The sequence below is a fragment of the Uloborus diversus genome, chromosome 10 (assembly GCF_026930045.1).
Source record: "Uloborus diversus isolate 005 chromosome 10, Udiv.v.3.1, whole genome shotgun sequence".
In the NCBI taxonomy this organism is placed as follows: Eukaryota; Metazoa; Arthropoda; class Arachnida; order Araneae; family Uloboridae; genus Uloborus; species Uloborus diversus.
Window position 1 is genome coordinate 66888950 of NC_072740.1, and position 23909 is coordinate 66912858.

The 23909-nt window shown below is 31.3% G+C and overlaps 1 protein-coding gene across 1 annotated transcript in view; it reads left to right on the forward strand.

Moving 5' to 3' along the window:
* The window catches only part of LOC129231417 (gamma-aminobutyric acid receptor alpha-like), a gene marked incomplete in the record, with an annotated part of 271263 nt that extends 265552 nt beyond the window's left edge, over positions 1-5711 (forward strand). Inside the window, 1 exon segment of the mRNA XM_054865726.1 lies at positions 5085-5711. Coding sequence (XP_054721701.1) covers positions 5085-5426 — 342 coding nt within the window.
* Positions 5712-23909: the final 18198 nt, after the last annotated feature.

Below are 23909 nucleotides of genomic sequence, written 5' to 3' on the forward strand. Positions count from 1 at the left end.
AATACTTGAGCATCAGTTCAGATTTCTCATGACGATAAAATCCCGATCTAGCATATGTTTTCTGTCCATCGCAGAAGAAAGAGGGGATTGGTCACCTTGGTTCACATGACCTTAGTTGGCCCACCTGTATTTATAAAAATTAGGAATCATAAGAGCATTTTCCGGACATAATATCCAAATTAGATTAAAGGAAATTTCTGAAAACAGAAATTTTGTTCATCTCAGAGCAATAGATTTGGCAAACATGAAATTTCATCTTTGAAGAAATTGAATCTTCAGAGCTACATAAAAGGAGCATGTGCGATGAAAAGGGTTTCGGTGAAGGATGAAATGACATCAAACGCGGAAACACGAATTATTTGTCGTATTTTTTTGCATTAAACCTGCTTTCATTTCTTGCCTTCATTTTCATCATTAAAGTTTTCTTGTTTTCAAGTAAACCAGCTAGTATAGCTGTCGGCATTTGCTGCTTGCGAAGCCATCGTTCCTATTTATTTTTATTGTTTTTTTATTTAGGGTAAGAATATTCATTTAAGACTCAACTGATCGAATAACGAAAACAATAAATAAAAAAAAAGATAATATTATGTTAGAAACGTCATTTAAGTAAATCATTAATTAAATAAACATATAAGTAATTGTTTTCAATTACGATTGCAAACAAGAAACAGTCAAAACTTAAGGGTTTCTTGTTCTTCATGATGGAATTAAAGCAAATTAATCACTCGTAATCACCCGCATGAAAAATACGTGAAAGTTTCTGAATAAGAAAATTTATAGCATATCTTTATTTTAACCTCTTTTTTTGCATTAAACCCGGAAGAAAACATGCAAAAGTTTACTTACAGTAAAGGGGTTTGCAGTAAAATCTCAATTAAGTATTTTTATGTGAAATAAACACCCATATTGATTGCTGTTAATCTTGTTTTGACCATTTGTGAAATTGGAGGCATGCATTTAGAACTATTGCAAAAAGAGAGATCATGCATGTCAAACGTGGATACGCAGTATATAAGTATCAGAATCAATGGAATTCTGTGCACAATGTCGTAAATTAATACAAATACAGCCGAGCCTGCTTATTGAAATATCAGTTAAAAGAATATCCCGCTTATTATAATACAGTTTCGGCGTATCAAATCGTTGGTACGTGTCATTGCGATCCCGGATAATAGAGTATCCCGCTTATTGTAGTGGATTTTCATGGAAAATTGGCTATTCCACTAAGCGGGCTCGACTGTAGCAAAAATTATACACAAATTTGCATATCAGATCTGGTCCAATACATTTTTTCTTATCACAAACATTCTATAAAACACAAAAACAATTAGAAAAATTGTTGTTTAATAAGATTAGATGTTAAAAACTTACATTTAATCTAAAGAAAAGTTTTATGCTTGTAGAAGTATGTTCTTTAGAATCAGCTAAATTTTGCGATTTACCTGTTGTTGCAATAAAACTTGAAACAAGCTCCTTTTCTTTTATTGTGAACTTGACAGCAAAGCAGTTAAACCATTTTCACCCTTAAAAATGGTTTAGTATGCATCCATGGTTTAGCTCGTATTTGTATAATGTTAAAGTTCATTGCACGAAGATCAAAATAAATAAATAAATGAAAGAACTAAACTGTGTACGTGAGAGAAAGTGTGAGAGGAGGAGATTAAAAGAAAAAAAATCATGAGTTCTTAATTTTTCAGAATATGTATTTTTTAAATGTTTTGTAACATTATGGATAATTTACTTATTAACAACTTTAGGGACTATAATCATTTAAGTTTTAAAAATATTTTTTTACTGAAATTATAACACAAACACAAAACAGTTTATCGCAGAAAAACAAAATGCAGTTAATTTTCTCGTGCAGCGTAAGATTATGCTCGTCAATTATTTTAATTACTAATTGAACATCCCAGTTTCATAGCTGACTGCTAATGATTCTTAAACGAATTCTTGTCAATGACCCAATTAAGATGATCCATATATCCTGAACAAGTTAAAAGAGGACTACATCCGTTTTACGACGCAGGGAAAACAATAATAGTAATTAATGAAAAGAAAGCTGTTAGTTCAGTGATTGAGTCTGGAAAGAAATTCCTACGCTAGTTTAAGGTTTTGCGGTTTTCTTCACGTATTTAATTTTATTGCGTTAGTTTAATTAAGCATTTAGTTTTTATTTTCACTCTTCCGTTATTGTTTGGTTTTGCAAGTAAGCTTGGAGCTGATTAGTACTTCAGTAAATTTGATTCTGTAATTTAACTCTAAGTGTAATTGGATATGTTAATTTACATTAAACTGCGTCGAAAAACTTGCTTTCTAATATTTAAGAAGTTGTTAAAATAGTTTCTACGGTGGAGAATATTCTTTTTTGTTCTGTTCGTTGTCGTTATATATTAGTACAGTTTTAGTGTATTTTGAGTTTAAAAAATGTCTAATTCGCATCATGTTTCATTAAACATTATTGTAAATTTACATATGAGCAAAAGCATAAATTCAAAGTTTAAACGATTATTGCGTGTTTTTTACTAGTGTTTTAAAATGTTTGATTACTTAAGATGTTAGTTTTTATGAAGGCGTAGATTAGTGTAACTTTATTGTAATATGCACAAACAGGACCTGTAAGCATAGGAGAATCGGAAGTTTTAGGTTTTATTACTGTTTTGATTTTATAGGCAAAATTACTTTGACTATTTTGTCAAATCCCTTTACTCTGACTTTTCATTAGCGTTCCGTACTTCTTCTTTCGATTTATGCGTAGATAAACTGGAAATTCGGTATTATATTTAATGATTAGTTTCTTTTAAATATCCTTTTTTTAAAAAAATATATCGTTAGATTTATTACTTTGGAAAATAATATTGATTCATATGGGAAAACGTTAAAAAAAAAAAAAAAAACTAGTTTCAACAATTCTAGAATATTGTGGGTTACTCCAGGTGGCTTCTACTTTATAGCAGCCATTTATAAATTAACGACATATTTACGCGGTTATATATAATAATATTTACGTAGAAAAACATTTACAATAAAAAAATTTTGAAAAAAAAAATAGAACCGACTTCAAAATTGCTCTAAAAAGTGAAAAATAATTTTATTCTTTAAACACCATCGATAATGCTTTTAAACATAATTTTTGAAGTTGGCGCAAAAACAAAACGTAAAATCCAGTGTAACCATGCTTCGTTCATATTTTTTTTTCAGAAAAGCATCCAAAATTACGAACGAAACATTTATATCGCTATTCAAATATGCTGTCATCAATGCATAGTGTATGTGATAGTGAAGAAACTGGTCCTGGTTAAATTTATAGTTGTATTTGAGTTATGGCTGTGAATGATTTTATCTATCGTTTTTGCGCCAACTTCAAAAATTATGTTTAAAAGCATTATCGATGGTGTTTAAAGAATAAAATTATTTTTCACTTTTTAGAGCAATTTTGAAGTCGGTTCTATTTTTTTTTTCAAAATTTTTTTATTTCATTCTTTTTAGTGTAAATGTAAGTATTTCAGAAATAATAAGAAGTTACCATCACGAAACTTCACATTTTTTTCTTAAAAATGCTCCATACTAAAAAAAAAAAAAAAACTATTGACACGCATTAAACTTTAAGCGATTGGCACTAAAAACTTATCTTTGTTCCTCTCTGGAAATCATGCGTAGTTAATTTAACTATAACCATTTAAGTATTACGTTTTTCCTAACTAATTTACATTCCACAGCATCTAAGTTGCTCATGATGCAATCCTGTATTTTCTTACTTAGCCCCGATCATCTGTTATCGGCATAGATGATAACGATAAAAATACTACAGAGTAGTTGAGTCAAACCTAATGGTAGCATTGTGAAGGCTAAGCAGATCCTAATCACTGCATCACCTCGCTTCCAGGTTAGGTTTACCCCTACTATGGAGCAATATTACTGAAGAAAGGAAGATTTTGATAATTCACGTAAGGTTACTATAAATCAACAGGATTACTAAAATAAAATTATTTACGCTAAAAATGAGACGACAACGCCAGATTCCCTATGATCGAAATATCCCTCGAAGAAATTTGATGCTTGCTTCAGAGAAGCCTTCATTCAAAATTATCCTTACAATTACTATTAATGTTACTGTTATATGGCACCAAACTTTTATAACAATGAGTTTCATATTGTCGCGTAGATGAAGATAGCTAAGACAATGTGGAAGCCGAATGAAGCAAATACTCGTTAGTCTCAACTCGAGATCTTTATTCAGAACCACGAATGAACGTTACATCTCCTTATATACAACTTGAGAAAGTGCTGGAACTTTCCAGACTTGGAAAGATACAGAAATTAATAGAAGATTCGAGAAAATACGGGAAACAGTAGAAACGAAATTTTAGTAAAATTCACTTTGTCCTAGTCGGGATTTGAACCCGGGTCGCTCGTGTGGGAGGCGAGAATTCTACCACTGAGCCACCGTTATCCACGGATGAAAAGTGCGAACTTCGCTACAATATCATTTAATAGGGAAATTGCATAAAATTGACTGTTTTTTGCCCATATTTTTTTTTCTAAAGAACAAATATGGTCAAACAAAGTAATGGGACCTAAGTTGAGTCATCCCCTATCCATTAAAAAAAGAATCATCAAAATCGGTTCACTAGGTGAGACGCTATGAGTGGACAAACAAAAAAAAAAAAACATACATACGGTATGAATTGATAACCGCCTCCTTTTTGAAGTCGGTTAAAAATTAAGTTAACTGCTTTTATGAACGCGCCATGCTTTTGTATTAATTTTTCCCATGTGACTTCCAACATTTGAGTACAGAAGACTCTTGCAACCAATCAATAAATATAATCGATTAAATAATCAGCATCAAAACTTTGTTTCATTGGAATGACAACGATACATAAACGTAATAATCACCCTGATATTTAAATCTAAATACTCCTCAAACTCGAAGATTAAGTACTTAGAGTTAATATTTATTTAGATCAATCGAAGAAATGCTGCTCTACGTACACATTTTCAGTTTCACTAAATTCATATTATGTTGCTACGCTAATGAAACTGATTAATGGTATTATAAATTCATTTTAATAAATTTCTTTCAGATATCAATATTCTGTACGGAAGAAGCGACACAGACGGTAGACGCTTCGGAGACCACTCCAACTGCAGCACAACAATCTTCCTCTTCCGATGTGGTCTCTACCGATGTTACTGTTGATTTTGGGAGGACTGGCCTACCACGAAATGGAAGATTGGCAAGCATGAGGCAAAAGCGCAGTTTGCATGATAGAAGAAAGTCATACCTTAATCGAAGGGGATCAATGCCACATTTCCAGTTGAACAGTGTCAGTAAAGTGGACAAAGCTTCCCGAGTTATATTCCCAGTGATCTTTTTATTCATCAATCTAATTTATTGGTTCACATATTTAAGCGGTGGGAGTTAACCAGATAACTTTTGCTCATACGTTGAAGAAATATTTTTTTGACTGAATATTGCTCGACACCGATAGATCTGTTTGTTGTTTTTGTTGTCATCATTTTATTTGAGTACGAAATATGTGATCAATATAAGGTTTTTTATGAATTAAAACGTGAGTCAGTTTGTGTAAACACTCTCTGAAAAACTTATATTTTTTCGGAGAAATTCTGGTACTGCTTGAGTTTTTATAACTTTCATAAAAGCACAGAAATAAGGTTAAGCCTAAAACATTTGAAGTAAAGAAAAGTGAACTGCCTAATGTATTAATGATTTTTTTACTGTTAGTGTTAGGTGTTTATTGAAATAAATGTCAGAATATAATTGTCCTACGACAATTTATTTAATTTTTAATGAAATAAATGTAAACTCGGGTTATTTTAGGAATGCACGTATATAGAATTGCAACAATGTTGAAGAATGTAAAAAAATAAGTGCTGATGATTTTATTTAATTTTATTGTCTTTTTTTTTTTAATGAAAGTGAAATTATAATTAAAGTAAAGATTGAGTTGTGTTTAGTTATATTTCACAAAACTGTGAAGTATAAGTAACTCAACTTATTTAAATGAGATGTATAATAAACGTTATAAATATGGAAAAGGGTATTAAAATAATTTAAATGTTGTAATATATGAGGAAAAAATAAATTTATTGTAAATATGATGTAAAACTTAACCAATGTAATAAAAATATCAACATTTCATAATCTGTTTTATACATTGAATTTTATTTATTGGTAGGTGAGTCAATTGTGGGCCAGTGTTCCTAAGGTAGACGACCCCTAAAAAATGAATTCATTTTAATTTTTATCTTAAAACGGTGGTACCCCACAGCGCAAATGACTGGTTATGAAGAGATTACCTTGATCGGTTGGTATTGTATGTAGTGATTTCACTATTAAAGAAAATTAATTCTTATTTACAGGTAATACTTTATTTTCATTTACTTGTACTTAAATTTATAACTTTGATTTCAGATACATTTTCTGAAAGATTTATTTTTAAAACTTTTCTACTCTAAACACAGTCATTTTAATGCACTTTACCCCTTATAACTTTAACAGATTAATACTTTTACGTCGTGCAAATGTCATATGTATCTTCCCAAGGTGCTCACCGTTTGAAAAAACTAAGTTAACTTATGTAGTAAGTTAATTTCTGGTGCTCTACTGTACTTTTTTGTTTTTAAACATTTCACCTTCTCATAGTATCACTTTTAAAAACAATATCACGATCAGGTGAAGCCGTGGCAGCGAATGATCAAACAAACGTTCATTGTAACTTTTCTCTTTTTAATTTCCTTGATATTGTTTTCACGTTTTAAACGTGATTTTAACACATACTCCAACTTTGGAACTCTTTTCTCCAAAGCCCACAATCTACAATTTTGAAATTGGATTATAAAAAATAACTAAATTTTATGTTACAAAAAAAACCCTCAACACTTATATGTGTTACATATAAGTTTAAGATTCAACATAAATTCACAGAACCAAAAAAAAAAAAAAAAATCAAAGCTTTGCCATCTTTGGCTCACCTGCTTTAGTGGCATCATTTTAGGTCAGCATTTCCTAACTTGTTCGCAAGGAAATTTCTTCAACAGACTGTAATATCTTAAAATGTGCTAACAACATAATAATACCTTAGATTCACAGTAATTTTGTGCAATGTGTGTGAAGTCTCACTGTGCTGTGTGACTTACTAAAAGTCGGCGCGATTGAACAACTTTCTTTCGTGCCGTGGTAGTCCTAAATGGTCGTTCTGAAACGCGGCATTTGGGGATAAGTGTTAGAAAAAAAAATGTTATCACGTATTTGGTCTTAATAGTTAATGTCTCCAATCGCATTAATGAGGAAGTAAAAGCATCTTGTGTATAAATAAACAAGGGCATAAGTTTTCATTTTCGATAATTAAGTAAGAATATGTGATTCCAATCTTGAGCAATCAAAAAGTGATATTGTTCGTAAAGATTGCCAAGGATTGCAATAATTGATCACCAATCAGGTTACCATAACGTCTTCAATATTAATTTTTACACGAATACTAAATCCAACCACTCCCGATCATCATATGGTGCTACCACAGATTCACGAGAGTCTTTGTACATACATAGTTCCATGTAGTTTAAATTCGAACGACATCTCAATTTAAGCGAATCGATTTCATAATATTGATTTCTTACTTACGAGGTAAATTTTTCAACCCTTTTGAGACAGTTATTTACAGTTCTTGCGTTGTTCCGAGACGCATTTCTGAATTCGTTCTGTATAATTTTTGGATGGAACGGTAAGATATGACGAGTAGATATGTTCGTTGAATAAGTTTAACTAATCTAGCGTGATCCGCAACGTTTGGTAATGCTAAGGTTTCATTCCAGAAGGTACGGCAATTTTCGGAAAAAATCGTGATGTATTTATAGTATTATATTGAAGAAAATGGAAGTTTTGTTTTGCTTAAATTTGATTCAAGGACAAATCCTTGAGTAGAGGTCAAGGTTTAAGGCCGTGAATGCATGTATCAGAACTGTAGGCAAGCTGCAAAATATCTGTACGAGCGTAAGCTCATGTATTTTTGTATTGCTCATCGTACTCAAACGACATGTCTGCGAGGTTTTAAAAATTTGTGTGTGTGTGCGTGTTTTTTGCATATGTAATTTGACTCTATATTTTTTTAACTTTATTTTTGCGTTATTGCATGAAGGCAGTTGTTTCCGCAATTACTTACCCACTTACAATCCTTCATCTGGTATTGAACATCAACTAATGATTTTTCAGAAAGTCGAAAATAAAATAACGAATTGATGAAATGTGAGTAATGCTACATAAAGCGCATACAGGGTGGTGAAAAAAGTCAATGTTTAAAAAACTATTACATGTCACATGCATATATAGGCTGGTTCTAAATCTACATAACTTATAGTATAATTACAGCTGAGTCTCGAAGTTTTTAAGTAATGACTTGACATTTTTTATTCAAACAGAGCATCTTAGATACCGTTTAATTAAGCAAATTGATCAGATCCCATGAATATCTAACATAGATATAAAATTAAACCACATGGAGTATAATTACAGCAGTTGCTCAGGGTTACTGAGTTAAGGCTTAAATAGTTACTGTATTTTAGTTTTGACATTTAAATATATAAATTATTTTGAGAAGGTGCTTATAAAAGGTTGAGTAGGTGCTATTTGCTTCTAACCAGGATTTAAAATTACCGTATGGACTAAATTAACTGGTGTACCTCAAAATTATTGACTTGTTACTTACAGAATAATTGACCTTGGAAATTGAACCTCTCTTTTTTGTAAAATGACCCATTTTGGTAACATTTAACTACTAATTACTGCTACATGTATTCCTGAGTTGTGTACTAGGATTGTTATTTCCGGGGTCTCACTTTTGGCTGTAGCATGTATCGAGACAAAGGCAAACACAAAGAAAACAACATGTTTGAATTAAATTCGCCCTGAATGCCATGAAAGCCCTTATTATTGATGCTAATATATGTCTAATATCAACTAGTATCATATTTCCAAAAAAATCATGGTTCACTTATCGCTCTTAAAGCGAAACAATTGTGTATTTAACACCATCTTATACATTCCCCTCTACTTTACGGCAAGCAAGTCAGATTAGAAGAAAAAAAGCTTTACTTTTTCTTATCACTATGCTACTAACATATCCTGAAATTTTCAAGAAAATTGAAGGTGTCAGTTATCAAGTTCATATTCACTTTTTCCAGCTTAAAAAAAAAAAAGTTTATATGAAAAGCTCTTGATACCCACTTGAAGTCGATGGTAATGATTCTGAGATCCAGTGAGGCTGTGAGTCCAAGTCCAATTAAGAGCAATAATTAACCGTCTTCAGTCAATTATCTTCATATTTTTCAGCACAAAACCTATAAATATATAAATATTAGATTGTATATTGACAAAGGGAGTACAATCCCACTTCCTTTGTTTATTACTGCCAGGAAACTTCCTCCGAAACATCTTCGTTTTTGGTAGGTTTACAATACGTGACCAAATCTAATTAAAGGTTGTGTCTTCTATCCGATGCTATATATCGATATACTTTTAAAAAATTGCAGAAATGCTTCATAATATTTTAACAATGTTTGAGGGTAAGTGCCTATGAGCAGCGATATTTTTAGCGCATCTACAAACGTACTCAGCGCATGGAATCTGGAAATAGGCTTAAAAAATTCAGTTGAGCGTGTTTTGAATAAAAATTTAACATCGTAAAGTTATGAAGAGGAGGTGAAAGGACAGCTTGAATTTAAAAAAAAAAAGACATCTCATGGCTTTTTTTTTTTAATTCAAAATATCAAGCGCATTTTAAAGGTTAGAAAACCAAAGTAGTAAACAGATTTTCTTTTCCTGCAAAATACATAGAAACTTAGTTTTATTTTAATGAAATTCATCATTATTTTGTTTTATACTGCTTTTGTATTTCTCACAGCTGCAAAATGAATTTCACCCCTAAACGAAATAGATAAGAGTGTGTTTACATCTTGAAATTTTTCTGCTTTTCAACAGGAGCCAAATTATATTGCTGGAATTCACGCAAATATCAGTATTTTTAGATTACCATTGTAGAATTATTTAAAACAACAAGTTGCTATAGATCATGATTAAAAGTTTTATAAAGCATATAGTTCCCTGAGCTCTACAAATAAAATGTGAATGATATAAATTTGTATTTTTCTAACCCATAATGCTCAGCATAGTAGTAACTGATAAAAATACATGCTGAGTTTTAATAGTACAGGTCATAAAAGTATATCAATATATTATCAAACTATGTTGGGAAAAATGTTCTAATGTAAATACTGTTGGTAGATAGATGTCAGTTTTTTCTTTCATTTGATGTACAAGAAATTGTATCTATTCAGTCTATTAAACAAAAAGCAAAGTTACACGCAATATGGGTCTTTTAATTTATTGAAGAATCACTTAGTGGTTAAACTTATGGGTTAAAGTCTAAATTTGAAAGATATGAAAAAAAAAAATATATATATATATATATATATATATATTAATCTGGTGTAGAAACTTTTAAGTAAAAATAAAAATTTTCTTTTCTGGATACATTTTTTTAATGGAAAGTAATTTAGGAAATGCTGATGCAAATGGTTAAATATCTGAAAGACAGAAAGACATATCAAGAGTTTGAAATATGTAATTCGTTCTAGGAAAATATTGATATTGGAATGTATAAACAATGTTGTGGTTTACATATTACTGTTACATTCCTTTTTAAATGTTTGATTTGTTTTCAAATTGTACGTTATGTGATAACTGATGTATTGCATTTCAGTTCACAAAAACTTATTAAATGTTTTCGATGTCTGTAACAACACCTAAATGATCACAGATAAAGAAATGACATTGAAATTTCGATATTGAAAGTAATGAACTAAGTCGGTTCAAATAAAATAAAAGTCTCTCCTAGTTTATTGCTCATTTTTTTCATTAAAACCCATTGTTTGGGACTCATCATGTTGTTTTGTGGCGAACAAGACAGTTGTCATCTAAAAATATGAAAGATAGTATAACTGTTTAATACTTAAAAAAATGTACAATTTCAGACGTTTGAAGAGACTTAAACAACTCGCGATTTCTCATTACTCCATGAGGCAAAAGACTGATAGAGGTTGTTGAACTAATAATATTAATATACGATGATTCTATTTCTTAAGATTTTTAGAGCTGGAAAAAAAAGCTTCTGTTTTCTTAAATAATCTAATGATGTTTTAAAAAAGGAAAATTTCAAAATTTGCAGAAGAGCAAAAGTTACAACTTTAAAGCCCATTTTAAATTTATTTTCTTGTATTTTATTCATGATGTAAATTAAAATTAAGCGTCCTTTTATTTTATTATTTAAATTTATGATATGCATTATTTAAGCTTTATTTTTAAAATTATGTTACGCATCAGTTTATTCTACAAGAAATCTCCTTAAAAAAATTGGGGGCCATTTGACTCCTTAAACTTGAATGAAAATATTTAAAAAATCTTACAATTTCCCAACGCTTGTTTACTAATTAATTATGTAATCCTCATATACATAATAGCCAATGATCGAGTAACGCTCCTGACGTTATTAACAATGATACTAGCGCCAGGGCATGATAATTTGATATAGTATGTTTTGGTAATGCTTAAAATGCAGGGAAAAGCTTTATTGTGACAAGGCTGAACTGGATCCGGTAACTTATTTTACTGGTAAAACTATGTCATTTAAGGAGAATTCAACAACGAACGATATCTACTGGAGTTTCAGGATATTCTGGGCGATTGCCCCTCCTTGAGTAAGAGACAGGAACTTTCTTCGCATATATTTTCGATATTAAAGTTTCACAAACGCAATTTTCATGAAAACGCAATCTTAGCCGATCTTATATTACTCTGGGTATACGGACCGGAACTTTCTACAAGACTTTTTTCGAAATTAAAGTTCCTAAATTTCAATTTTAAACAATCTTGAAACAGAACTGTAGGATACCTTTGATTACATGAAGGTAAGTTATTGGGTTCAGTACAGTTCTGAAAGTCTTTAGAAATTGAAGTTGCAAAGAGTAAAAAACAATCGTCCCCTCCTTGAACATTTTCTGGATCCGTCCTTGATGTGGGGTAAAGTGAAATGGTGAAATATTTACTGTTTTTAGTGCCTCATACCTAGAAATATTTTAACTACGTAACAACACATTCAGGATATTCCAAGATATTCCAATCAGGAAAAAGTGATATCTGAAGATCGACATTTTTAATTACGCAAGCAAATTTCCCAAAAAACATTTTTAAACTGAATATTTTGTTGTTAAGTTAAATATTTTTTTTTCACATAAATTGATACATTTTTTGTCATTAACACTTTAAATATAAATGGAGACCTACTAAAATTTGTTGCATTAATATATTTTTTAATATTAATATTTTTTATGTTAAATGTTTTGTACAAAAATGGATGGGGTAAATTGAAATAGTTCGTTTAATTTACTTATTCAATCATTTATTAAACCACTTACGTATTAATTTACAGTTTTTCCTAAACAAATTCACGTATTTATTTATTCATTCATTCACGTATTTATTTATTCATTCATTCACGTATTTGCTTATTCGTTCGATATTTATACATACATTTATTTTCTGTAATATATTAAGAAATTGTTTCATATATTTTTTTGAATATTGTTTCATTATCTTTCGTTTATTCGTTCATTTTTTTATTTATTCATTCGACAAAAAACAAGAATAATACTAATAATTTATCAAATTTAAAATATTTCACAAGAATTTTTTTTTACCTTTTACTTTGTCCCATGGAAAATGAAAGTGAAAATTTTCCAGTTTGCCGTAGTAAAAATAAAACAATAAAAAAAAATGAAGGCACAAATTTCTTGGCGGAAAAAAAATTATTGACTTGTTACTTACAGAATAATTGACCTTGGAAATTGAACCTCTCTTTTTTGTAAAATGACCCATTTTGGTAACATTTAACTACTAATTACTGCTACATGTATTCCTGAGTTGTATACTAGGATTGTTATTTCCGGGGTCTCACTTTTGGCTGTAGCATGTATCGAGACAAAGGCAAACACAAAGAAAACAACATGTTTGAATTAAATTCGCCCTGAATGCCATGAAAGCCCTTATTATTGATGCTAATAAATGTAAATGATTTTTTGTAAATGACATTTAAAATATTTCACAAGAAATTTTTTTTACCTTTTACTTTGTCCCATGGAAAATGAAAGTGAAAATTTTCCAGTTTGCCGTAGTAAAAATAAAACAATAAAAAAAAATGAAGGCACAAATTTCTTGGCGGAAAAAAAATGCAAGTTTTTTTAAAAGCACATTATTCTTTATTTATGTACCGTAATTTTCAAATCAAGTTTTAATTTTGTCTTTAATTTTGCCCAACATTCCCCTATTTTCAAAGTAAAACATTAAGCACTTTGGGTGTGATGTATGTTGGGAAAAATTGCCATATTTCATCCCCTAAACTTTTTGAACTCTGATAACCATATGTTACGACAAATTAACCCAAATAATTTAAATAACACCACTAATTGAGCCTGCATTTTTTTACAAAATGTTCTTTTACCAGAATAGAAACTTGTTGTCCTATTTTCGCCTCCCCCCCTCCCCCGCCCAATGCACCTTCCAAAAGAGGAAATATTGGGATAAAAACCTAGTAATAATAAAAACACGGATTAAGAATTGCACAAATTGTGCATTTTGTTAAACAAAATACTTAATTGATAAATGTAAACTCGATTTTTCAAACCTCCAACAAGCGTCACAAGGGATTTGTTTTGTATTTTTCGCACGGGAACACATTTTGTGTTTGCCAGGAAATGCATTGTGAGAGCAACGTAACTATATTTCTAGATGCATTTTTTCAATTAAAAAAAAAAAAAAAAACATTTTTGGCACATAGGATGCTCTGCATCGACGTTTTTTGGTGGGGGACGAAAATAAGAGCATCTTATTAATGCTGCATGAAGTGAACTAAAACGTAACAAAACACTCGGGTCATTCAGTTTACAGTTTAAGCTAAACAAATGTGTCAAATAAAACTAAATAAACACATTTAAATGAATCCTAAAATGCATTCACAAATTGTATTATGTGAAATCAAGTTTTCAAATATCAGAAAAAGTTATCCCAAACAGCAAAGAAGTGGACTATACTCATGAAACTTTCACAAATAAATGGTGCATTTGATTGCAACCAGAAAAAAAAATATCGGTTGGCGAGGACTAGTGTCAGATCAGAGAAAATTTGGGGGTTGATTCTGAGCACGAGAACAAAATATGACTACATTACCCAAAATACCGAAATATATCGTGACCGAATGTGACACATGGTGTGATTTTTTTAGATCTTTACTACTTACATCTACTAACCGCAGTGACTAAGTTTTCGTCTTTAGCATCACACTCATGAGTTTATTGCAGTGGGCTCGACTTCCAAAATCCCTTCGGATGCACTTTCCCTTTTTTGTACTGCAAATTCGGTCGTATATGCCTTGAATTAATAAACTTATGTTATCCTTTGTCAGGGAGGAGATACGTATAGTTGTTATACGTGTTTTCTTCATTAAAACCTGAGCCGCAGCACCAAATGTAAATATTCCATATCTAATTTTACACATGATGAAAGACACTTCCACTGTAAAAAGATTCTGAAACGTTCCAGGAAATTAATGGACAGCTGATGTGCCCGATTTCTGTCAGTAACATACCTTGCAAAAACCAAGAACGTTTTCCGCTAAAATCCGGTAGCCTTCCTGAAATTATCCTTGAATCTTTCGAGAGAATTAGGGAATCCCCCTGGTTAAAGCCAGTCTGGTACCGTCAATGGAAATTGAGTAGGTTTAATGTGATTGATCAGAATCTTTCTGATTATCCGAAAAATCATCGAAAGAATCATAGCAACCATGGCCAAGTCTGCATTCGTACAACTTGGAGCAATTCAGAAAACTTTTTTGCAAAGATACTTGATTTTACGTGGAAAGGGAGGAAAACCTGTAAAACCCTGAAACTTACACGGAAATAATGAGTGACGTTTCGGATTTTTTTTTTTCAGCCATTTTGCCATTTTGCGTGTTTAGCTGTGATTTATTTTAATTGTTTTTGAGGTTAGCACAGAGATGAGCAAGAAATATTTTACATTTCTCCCACTGGAAATGTTCAATATTTTGCTTCCCAAATATTTGTAAAAGAGTGAAATGTGATCTTTCGTTAAAAACACTACTTTAAATTTAAAATATTTGGTGCATTGTAAAAAAAAGAGCAAAACATCGATTGCCAAAATAAAAGGAAAAGCGTGAAACAACGTGAGCAATACAAAGAATCTTAAACGCGTAAAAAGTAAATAAATAAAACTTTAAAATAGCTTACATACTTTGTTTACAAGGGTAAGTGGAGAAAAGGGGTTGTTTGTGAATGCATCAAAGACCTCATTAAAATTATCCAATTAATCAATTTAAAAATAAAGTGAAAAAAAGAAGCCTTTTTCGGCAACTTTTAGTGTAATTTGAGGCTTCAATGAGCCTCAATCTTTTTCTTAAGACTGATTACTTGTTTAGGTATAATTATGCATAAAATAAGTTTTAAAAGATCAATATATAAGAAAAAAGTATTTTAAGTAAATTTAAAGCAGCGCGTTTTTTTTTTTTTTCTTTTTTTCAAATACTGAAGAATGTCTTTTGTGATGAAATTAATATCTAAAGACAAAAAACATTTAGGACTTACCCATTAAAATTTAAGAAACAGAGCATAACCTAAATTTTGCTTAGTTCTTGGTGCTATTATCAGTCGATTATTAGGATTAAAAGTTGGTAATTTGTGAGAGAATTGAAAAAAATAATTTTACTGAAACATATGTAAGGCCCTATTTGACTATGACGGTGCATGACACGAAGAATGTATATTAAGCATTGGCAACATATGTGTAGATCAGTTGTAAAACTAATTCTGAGTACAGTTCCTGCATTACATTATTTTTATGTAATCAACAGCAAAGCTTATAGCCTTTTGCCGTGTCGGGAAGCCATTGAAAACCTCTGGCACGGTGTTGATTGTCCATGTGAACGACGGAACGCATCAATCCTCGAACACAAAGATGACTGAGACCAACCTCTATTAAGAAATTTTTTTAGACAATTCTTCGACAGTCTGTAGAAAGGAAGCCGCTCAGGATGTCAATCTGATCTTGATGAATTGAGGCACAACCTATTAAAGAAAGCCTGTGCATTGCACCTGTGAATTTGCAATGCACCGGTCAGATGCAATGCACAGGCATCTGACCTGTGCATTGCAAATTCGTAGTATCATTCAGTCTTGGAAGAAACACTCTAATCTATTACGGCAATGTACTGTAAAAAACTTCAGAAACGTTACTAGTAATTTCCGTGTAACATTTCGAGATTTCAATAGTTTTTATTTACTTTCTGGAAAAATAAAGTATCTTTGTCAAAAAAGTTTCCAGAATTGCTTCCAGTTGCACGAATGCAGACTTTTCTTTGTTGTGAAAACCATTTTTAACTCCCAGTTAACAGATTAACTGAGCGTATTTATAGTGTGTATCGGCTTCAGTTCGATTACGGCTTGTCCAGACTGATTAAGCTCCCAAAGGGAGCGAATAAGTCCATGGACTACTTAGCTTTGAAAGAATTGCCGGTGAGTAAAATTATTGATACTTTCTTGCAATTCTGTCTTTGCCTTGGCCATGTTTCCAGTACTCGTTTTGGAACTTTCTTGACAAACCAGGAAGATGCCAAACGATCATTAATACCTACCTAAATATACTATAAAGTTCCAGAAACACGACTAGCTTTAAACGGGAAGATTCCTGAATTTTTCATGAGGCTTCCAGGATAATTTCAGGAAGGTTACGGAATTTTAGCGGAAAACATTGCTGTTTTTTTCAAGATAGGTTACTGCCAGAAATTGAGCACATCAAACCATTATTTTCCAGGAACGTTTCTGAATCGTTTTTACAGTGTTCTTTTTTACCATAGGGTTTCCAGTATTCCTCGATAATATTCTGTTTTATGTTTGTCGTGATTTTAAAAAGTAGCAACGTGTAGAAGGTATGAGAATGGGGAGGTAGAGCTGCTGCCCATGTGTGAAGTGTTTCTGAAATGGCTAATGCTATTTCAGCAAATTCAAAAATCTGGGAGACTAGAAATAGCCAAAGAAGGTGGATAAAATGGAAAAGAGGCGTTAGAAGCTGTTTTGTCTCACATCGACAGAAATAGTCAAAAAGGTGGATAAAATGAAAAAGAGGCTTGGGAAGCTGTTCACATCGAGAAGTCTTTAAAAATTAGTGCAACGAGAAACGTTTATTGTCACCGAACTCAAATTTTTCTGCAGTTAACTTCTCTTTCAGTTTAGCTTCTAAATTATTAACTTTTGGCATTAGTATTTAATTTTTGTTTTTTCCTATAGCTGTTTTTACTTTCTGGCATTGCCGGATCTTCAATTCTTAAGAACTCGGGCAAAATCTTGAAACTGACTCCCTTACCTATCTTCTTTTATATTTTATACATAGGTCAACAACAAAAATCAATGAGTCAACAAAAATCAACAAGTCAACAAAAATAACAAATGAGTAGGACGAATTTCCCGCCCGAGTAACTAGGAGATAAGTCAAGGTTTCTGTCTTGCTCCTTATTAGATTCGGAATTGCGATTCCTGTCCTTTCCAAGTGATCACTTATTAAAAGTTTTCCCGCGGGGGTTTTCTCTGCAAGCTATAGTAACAAATAGAAAAATAAATCCTTAAAGTGTCAAATACTGGTGGTTTTACTTAAAATTTACCATTTTAATCGCTGATAATGGAGTACATCGCTTATTAGAATAATTCTTCGTGCCAAATTGGTTATTCCAATAAGCGGGCTCAACTGCACCAGTCTTGAAATAAACCTTTTTGGTCCACTTAATATTTTATTTTTTTTAATGTATTTCTAACCTCGCGCGAATTAAGTTTTATAAATGTTACAGAAAGCTCATGTAAAGATTTATATCACTACAATTTCGACGTAAACATTTTTCATCTAAGGATGAATAGCTTAAATTGCTGATCAGGTAATCGTATCCACATTTTCTTTGGCAAAATAGTTTAAGAGTATTGTACACTAATCATATAATTAAAGAATGATAAGTACATACACCTATCAATGATGTATGTTATACAGGCCAGTGGAAATATATACATCTGCTGTTTCCAACAAGTGGCCAGTTGCTGACTACATGCACTTTCCAATTGAAAAAAAAAAGTGTATTAATTATAAACATTCATTTTTCCTGGTAAACTATTTAAACCACATGTAAGCCACGAATTGTGCAGGAGGTGTTAAACTTTTTTTTAATTAAAAATGTTGACATTCCTTCTCTGTTTGGATCGTAACTTAAATTAAATATGAATTTACTAGTATATTAGTGCTTGCATTTACTGCATGCAATGATGATAACCAGCACTATACATTTATTTAGTTTTCTATACAAATAGATAACGGAATATATCATGTTCCAAGGAACTGTTTTCTAGTGGCAAAATATTTATTCAATACACAAAGTTGACAGTGTTTCATCAGAGGTTTCATTTTGGCAATGTCAATTAGTCGGATTTGAAAACCAAGTACCAAAAGTTCACTGATTTTCTTTAATGATATTTTTATCAAAATTTTCAATGAAATAGTATAAATATCTTTAATTCTCTGAATCTACTGTTATTCAAACAGATCATGATCAAATAGCAACGGGCAATCCGTTCTACTTATCAACTGATCTGATTTCAACCGAAATAACAACTGACAATTGATTCCAATAACGTTCTACTAATTGACTATTCTAATCTCAGCTAGTAGGAATCAATTTGGATAATGATAACAAATCAAATGCAAAAATTAAAAACCCGATATTTATTCTGACTTTCTTATGTGATATTTTTATTATAACTTTCAACGAAAAATCGAAATATTTTATCTTAAGACTAAATTCTAAAAGTCTATGCAAAAGTACTTGAAGTTTAATATACTTTTGATTGGCAATTTGCATTTGATAAAAACTAGTCAGATACTTGATTTGAAACTATATTATGTTTTTCTTTTTATTCTGGTTGTTTAAAATTACAGTATAACATCAGTTTGTATTGATGATGTAAATTAATGAAATTGCACCGAGCCTGATCTTATTCGTAGTAGGTTGGTTAGAAAAGTAATGAGGCAGACAACACCGAAAGCGACATGGCAACGCCGTAATCTGCTTTTCTAGATATGGCTGCCTATCTCTTCTAGATATGTCTGTCTGTCGCTTCTATATATGTCTGCTTATCATACTTGAAATCCTTACAGCCGTCTCTTGTTTCTAGAGTATGATATGAATTTAGTTGTGTTTTTGTTGTCTTTGAGGAAATGGAATCAACGGAATTGAGAGCAAGGTTATTCATTCACGTTTTGTGTTAAACTTGGGGAAGGTACAAATGTGACCTTTGAAAAGTTGAAACAGTCCTATGGGGCCTTCCTCATTGGTGATATTTTTCTTTTCCAAATCATGCTGTAGCAGCACCCACTAGAGCTACTAGTTCCATATCTTGCCCTAAAACAGAGGAGAGGTTCTCCTACCATTTGTGGTGTTTATCTTCAAAATTTTAATTTGGCACTTATATCTCTTTGCTTCTCACTGCCTCAAATGACATACGTAGCATAAAAAAGTCCCAATGTAGTTCATACAAAGTGTACTTGTATTTACGTAAATCATTACTTTAAGTTCTTTCTAATTACAGCTAAAACAAACTTTATCTAGTATAAACAGGAATAAATATATTAATGCAACGCTTTTCAACAATATATCATGTCTTACAGTTTACGAGATAACATTAAAAACATGTGAAAAAGCAATAGCAGTTAAATGAATAAAGTCAAATGAACAGTAATAGTATATCTTACAGTTACAGAAAAACTTTAGTTTGAATTTTTGTTGTAAAGTGTATTGCAGTGGTTGGAAGTAGCGCGCTACAAGTAGCGACGCAACTATAGTAGCTACATATTTTAGTAATTTGTAGTGTAGCGCATTACTTTAAAAAAATAGTGTAGTGAGTACTTCGATACAAAAAAATAGTAGTTTGTAGCAATTTCTGGAAACTAGTGTTAAATAAACATAAAAAAAAATAAAATAAATAAAGGTTCTTTTTTTATACATTATTTCTTTATTATTCGTTTGCAAATGTTGATCTTAAAATATGTTCGCTAATAATTTTTAGACTTGATTTTTCCTTTAATTTATATTTAATATTTTAAAAGATAAATCGAAAAAATCAATTTTTTGAAGAAAGTGATAAATTTTTGGCGAAATGTGGGATATCTACTAAATATTTTAAAAATTGAATAAATGTTTTTGTAGTGCACGTGGGGTGAAGGGTATACGAGCAACGTTTTATCAACAGAAATTTCGAGTTTCTGAAGAATGTTTTTCCTTCCATTTGTGTACCATACAAGTGCTGCTTTACACTTCCAGACGCAAGTGGGCACGAATTGCCGTTGTTCAAATTATATGAATTTCTTTTTCACAACTGTTTGTATAAGAGGAAAAATATAAGGGGGTATGCGACTTTAAATATCGACTTTCATTTCTTGTGGGACTCCCTAGTAGTGTGTATACTCTTTATTTACTTATTTTTTGAAAAAGTAGCGAATTAGTGACTACATTTCAAAAGTAGTTTGTAGTTGCTACATTAAAAAAAGTAGTTTGGTGTTGTAGTTCTTTACAAAAAAAATGTAGTTTTTCCAACCACTGGTGTATTTGTGTTTTGAAGGTATCGGTGCACGCCTTTCTTTGCATTTTGAAGATCTAATCTTTCTGAATTTGTTGGATATACTTTTGGTATGCAAAATTATTTTTTTATGTTTTTTTAGTTAGCTGAAAAATTAACCAGTTTAATATTTTTATGTATTTCAAAAAATCCGAGAAAATTACAATTTTTGATTTCTAAACACAACAACAAATGTTTCAAACATTCAGAACGAAAACAGAATTAATGAAGGCGTTTTTGAATAAAATATCAAAGTAAATATTTTCTTTAGTCATTTTTGAAACCGTTTAAAATGCGTGTGTACCTACTTTAAAAAGGATTCAATCTAACCTTTTTCAGCATCCTACTCGGTTTCGTAGAAAGTAAGGAAGAAATAAGATTGAAAATCTAAGTCAAATATTTTGTTCAGTTGCCATTATCTTTTCTGCATAGCAATGTCTCTTTCGTCTGAAAATATGCATTAAGTGGAAAGTGCTCCTTAGCAACCACGTTCATTAAAAACAGATCAAAAAGAAACCGATAGATGGCGCCAGAAGATAAGTTGCACATGGCACACAATAGTTATTGTCCTATCCCTCTCTCGTATATGAAAGTCATAAGATTTTGAAATACATATTTTGTTGATAATTCTCACCAGAAAACTTGCTTTTAATATTTGAATGCATCTTTTCTAAAAGAAGCTACATCATTTAAAACATATCATCGCAGTTTCATTTAGTGACACGGCGAGAAAAAAAATCTAAGGGGGGAGGGGACAAAATTGCGATTTTTTTTGCTCTCATATTCAATCATTGCTAATGTGATAAAATATCAGTTTTTATGCCAAACAATTCCTTTTCACATACATTCATTTACATCACTTGATTAAAAATAAAATAAAGAAAAAAGGACAGTGGATGAAAAAAAACCGCACTATACTTATATTTACTTCTATTTTAATTTTATATCCATATTTCGTGGTTTTATTTCTGAAGATTATTAAAGGCATCCTCTAAAAAAACATCAACGACTTTTTGAATGTTCATAAGAGCTAGGTCATTTAATAGTTCTCCCGAAATCACTTTTTAAAAATTCTTAATTCAAGGAAATAATGTTATTAGTTTCAAAGAAGAGAGAGATAAACATTTATTTTATTCAAATAAGTATTTAAAACTCCTTAAGCAGATGAAGGTCAAAATCAAGTTCATAGGAGGGTCACTTTATCAATTGCAAGCTAATGACGGTTTCAATCTTTCGACAAAGGATCCACAGAAACTCCGGTGTACCAAGGATTCAATACCTTTGTCATGTGCAATTTAGTTTTTTTCCCCTTAGAAATGAAAATACTGATGAAGATGGAAATTTTCGGCAGTCAGTTTGTTTAATTTTTAGCTCGTGACAGGCACGGACGAAGCATATCCCACACATTTCAGGGGGTTATGATGGATATTTTCAAAAATTCATTTCTCTTAACCCAGAGAGAGTTCTTCCAGAGCCCATCAAGACATCAAGAAACCCTTGAGCTTCATTAAAAAATCATACCCATATCATCTGGTTTCCCAAAAAAATTAATTTGTAAAGCGCTGGAAGTGGCGGAGTCATATAACCACGTTTTGCGTTTCATTAATATTCATCACAAAATAAAAATTGTATGTGTAAGAATCGGAAAATAATTCGTGATTGGCTCCAGGTTAGTAAACCCTTATCCGTATCTCGCTTAGAAAAGTTTAAATACTTCTTTCCCTCGTTTAATTGTGTGTGTGTGTGTGTGTGTGTGTGTGGGTGTGTGTGGGTGTGTGTGTGAGAGAGAGAGAGTGGAGGAGAGAGAATTCGATGTCTGAGAGTTCGAGAAAAGGATCGAACCTCAAAACCCCTACCGTGGTTGTGGCACTTGTCCTCAATTAAGACATATCATGCACCTTTTACAAATTCACATTTACTAAGAAAACTGAGTAAATGATGAATCTTTTCTCATTATCAAACTTGTATCATGTGGCAATATTATGCTAATAACGAAACCATACGTTAGAGTAATAATGAAAAAACTTGAAATAAGTGGCGATCGAAGAACCATTTTAAAAACCATCCCGCTTTTGGCCGCATAAATTATTTGCCCTCATCTTTCCATTACTGAAATACTTATATTAGCGAGTTTCAGTGAGAAATAGAAGAAATATTTTTTACACTTTTTGCCACATGCAAGAGGTGAAGTCGCATGGTAATTTTCATTTCTCGCCAAATCATTATGTACGGCGACTTTTCTTAAAATTTTGTCAGTATTTATGACTTTATGTCTTGCTAACTAGAGAACAAGGGCAAATAACTTTTGTGTCAAAAAAAAAAAAAAAAAATGTGATGTGCTCTTTCGGTTTTTACCTATTTATTTATTATTTTCATTATAGCACAATTCGCGTATTTTTCTGGACAAATTTTTATTTTTGATTTAATTTCTGTTTAAAAAAGTATCGACGGGCAAATTGTAATTTGGTACCCTTGAGTTAGGAGCAAGCGAGTTACGAGCAAAATGTACTCTACTGCACTGACGCTTCCGACTGCTATAGAGCCGTGGGCTGGTAATGGGTAGTAACTACAATTTTTTAATTTTATTTTTTACTTATTTTTTATTTATTTTCATTTTTATTATCTATTGTCTTTTAGCTTTATTGTACAATTTTGCTTGTTTGGTTACCGCGGCAGGAAAAGCGCAAAAGAAGCGTCTAGTTCCAACACTTCCCAATCGTTAGTGTTGAATCCGAAACGCGATTATTCAAATTTATCGAAAACTCATTTAACTGCCCACGGCAAGATTTTACTGCTATGGCAGTTAACATTCCATAACTGAGTGACGATGACCAAACATTTTTTGTATTTTATTGCGTAGCAGTATATTATTAAAAGAAATATATTTTAAAATTCAACATCAAAAGGATGGTTACTATACGTTATATGTTTTACTACTTTACTTTTTCCCCCGTTAAATCAATTTACTTACGACTACACTATTGTTTTTACAGCTACTTTAAAAGGGATGCATGAATTTTGCAGTTAGTTCTTTCAGTGGAACATATCGTAAAAGTTAACTATCTTGCTCAGATCTTTCAGTTTTTATCTTTAAGAAAAATTAAAGTGCTTTACGAGAAGCT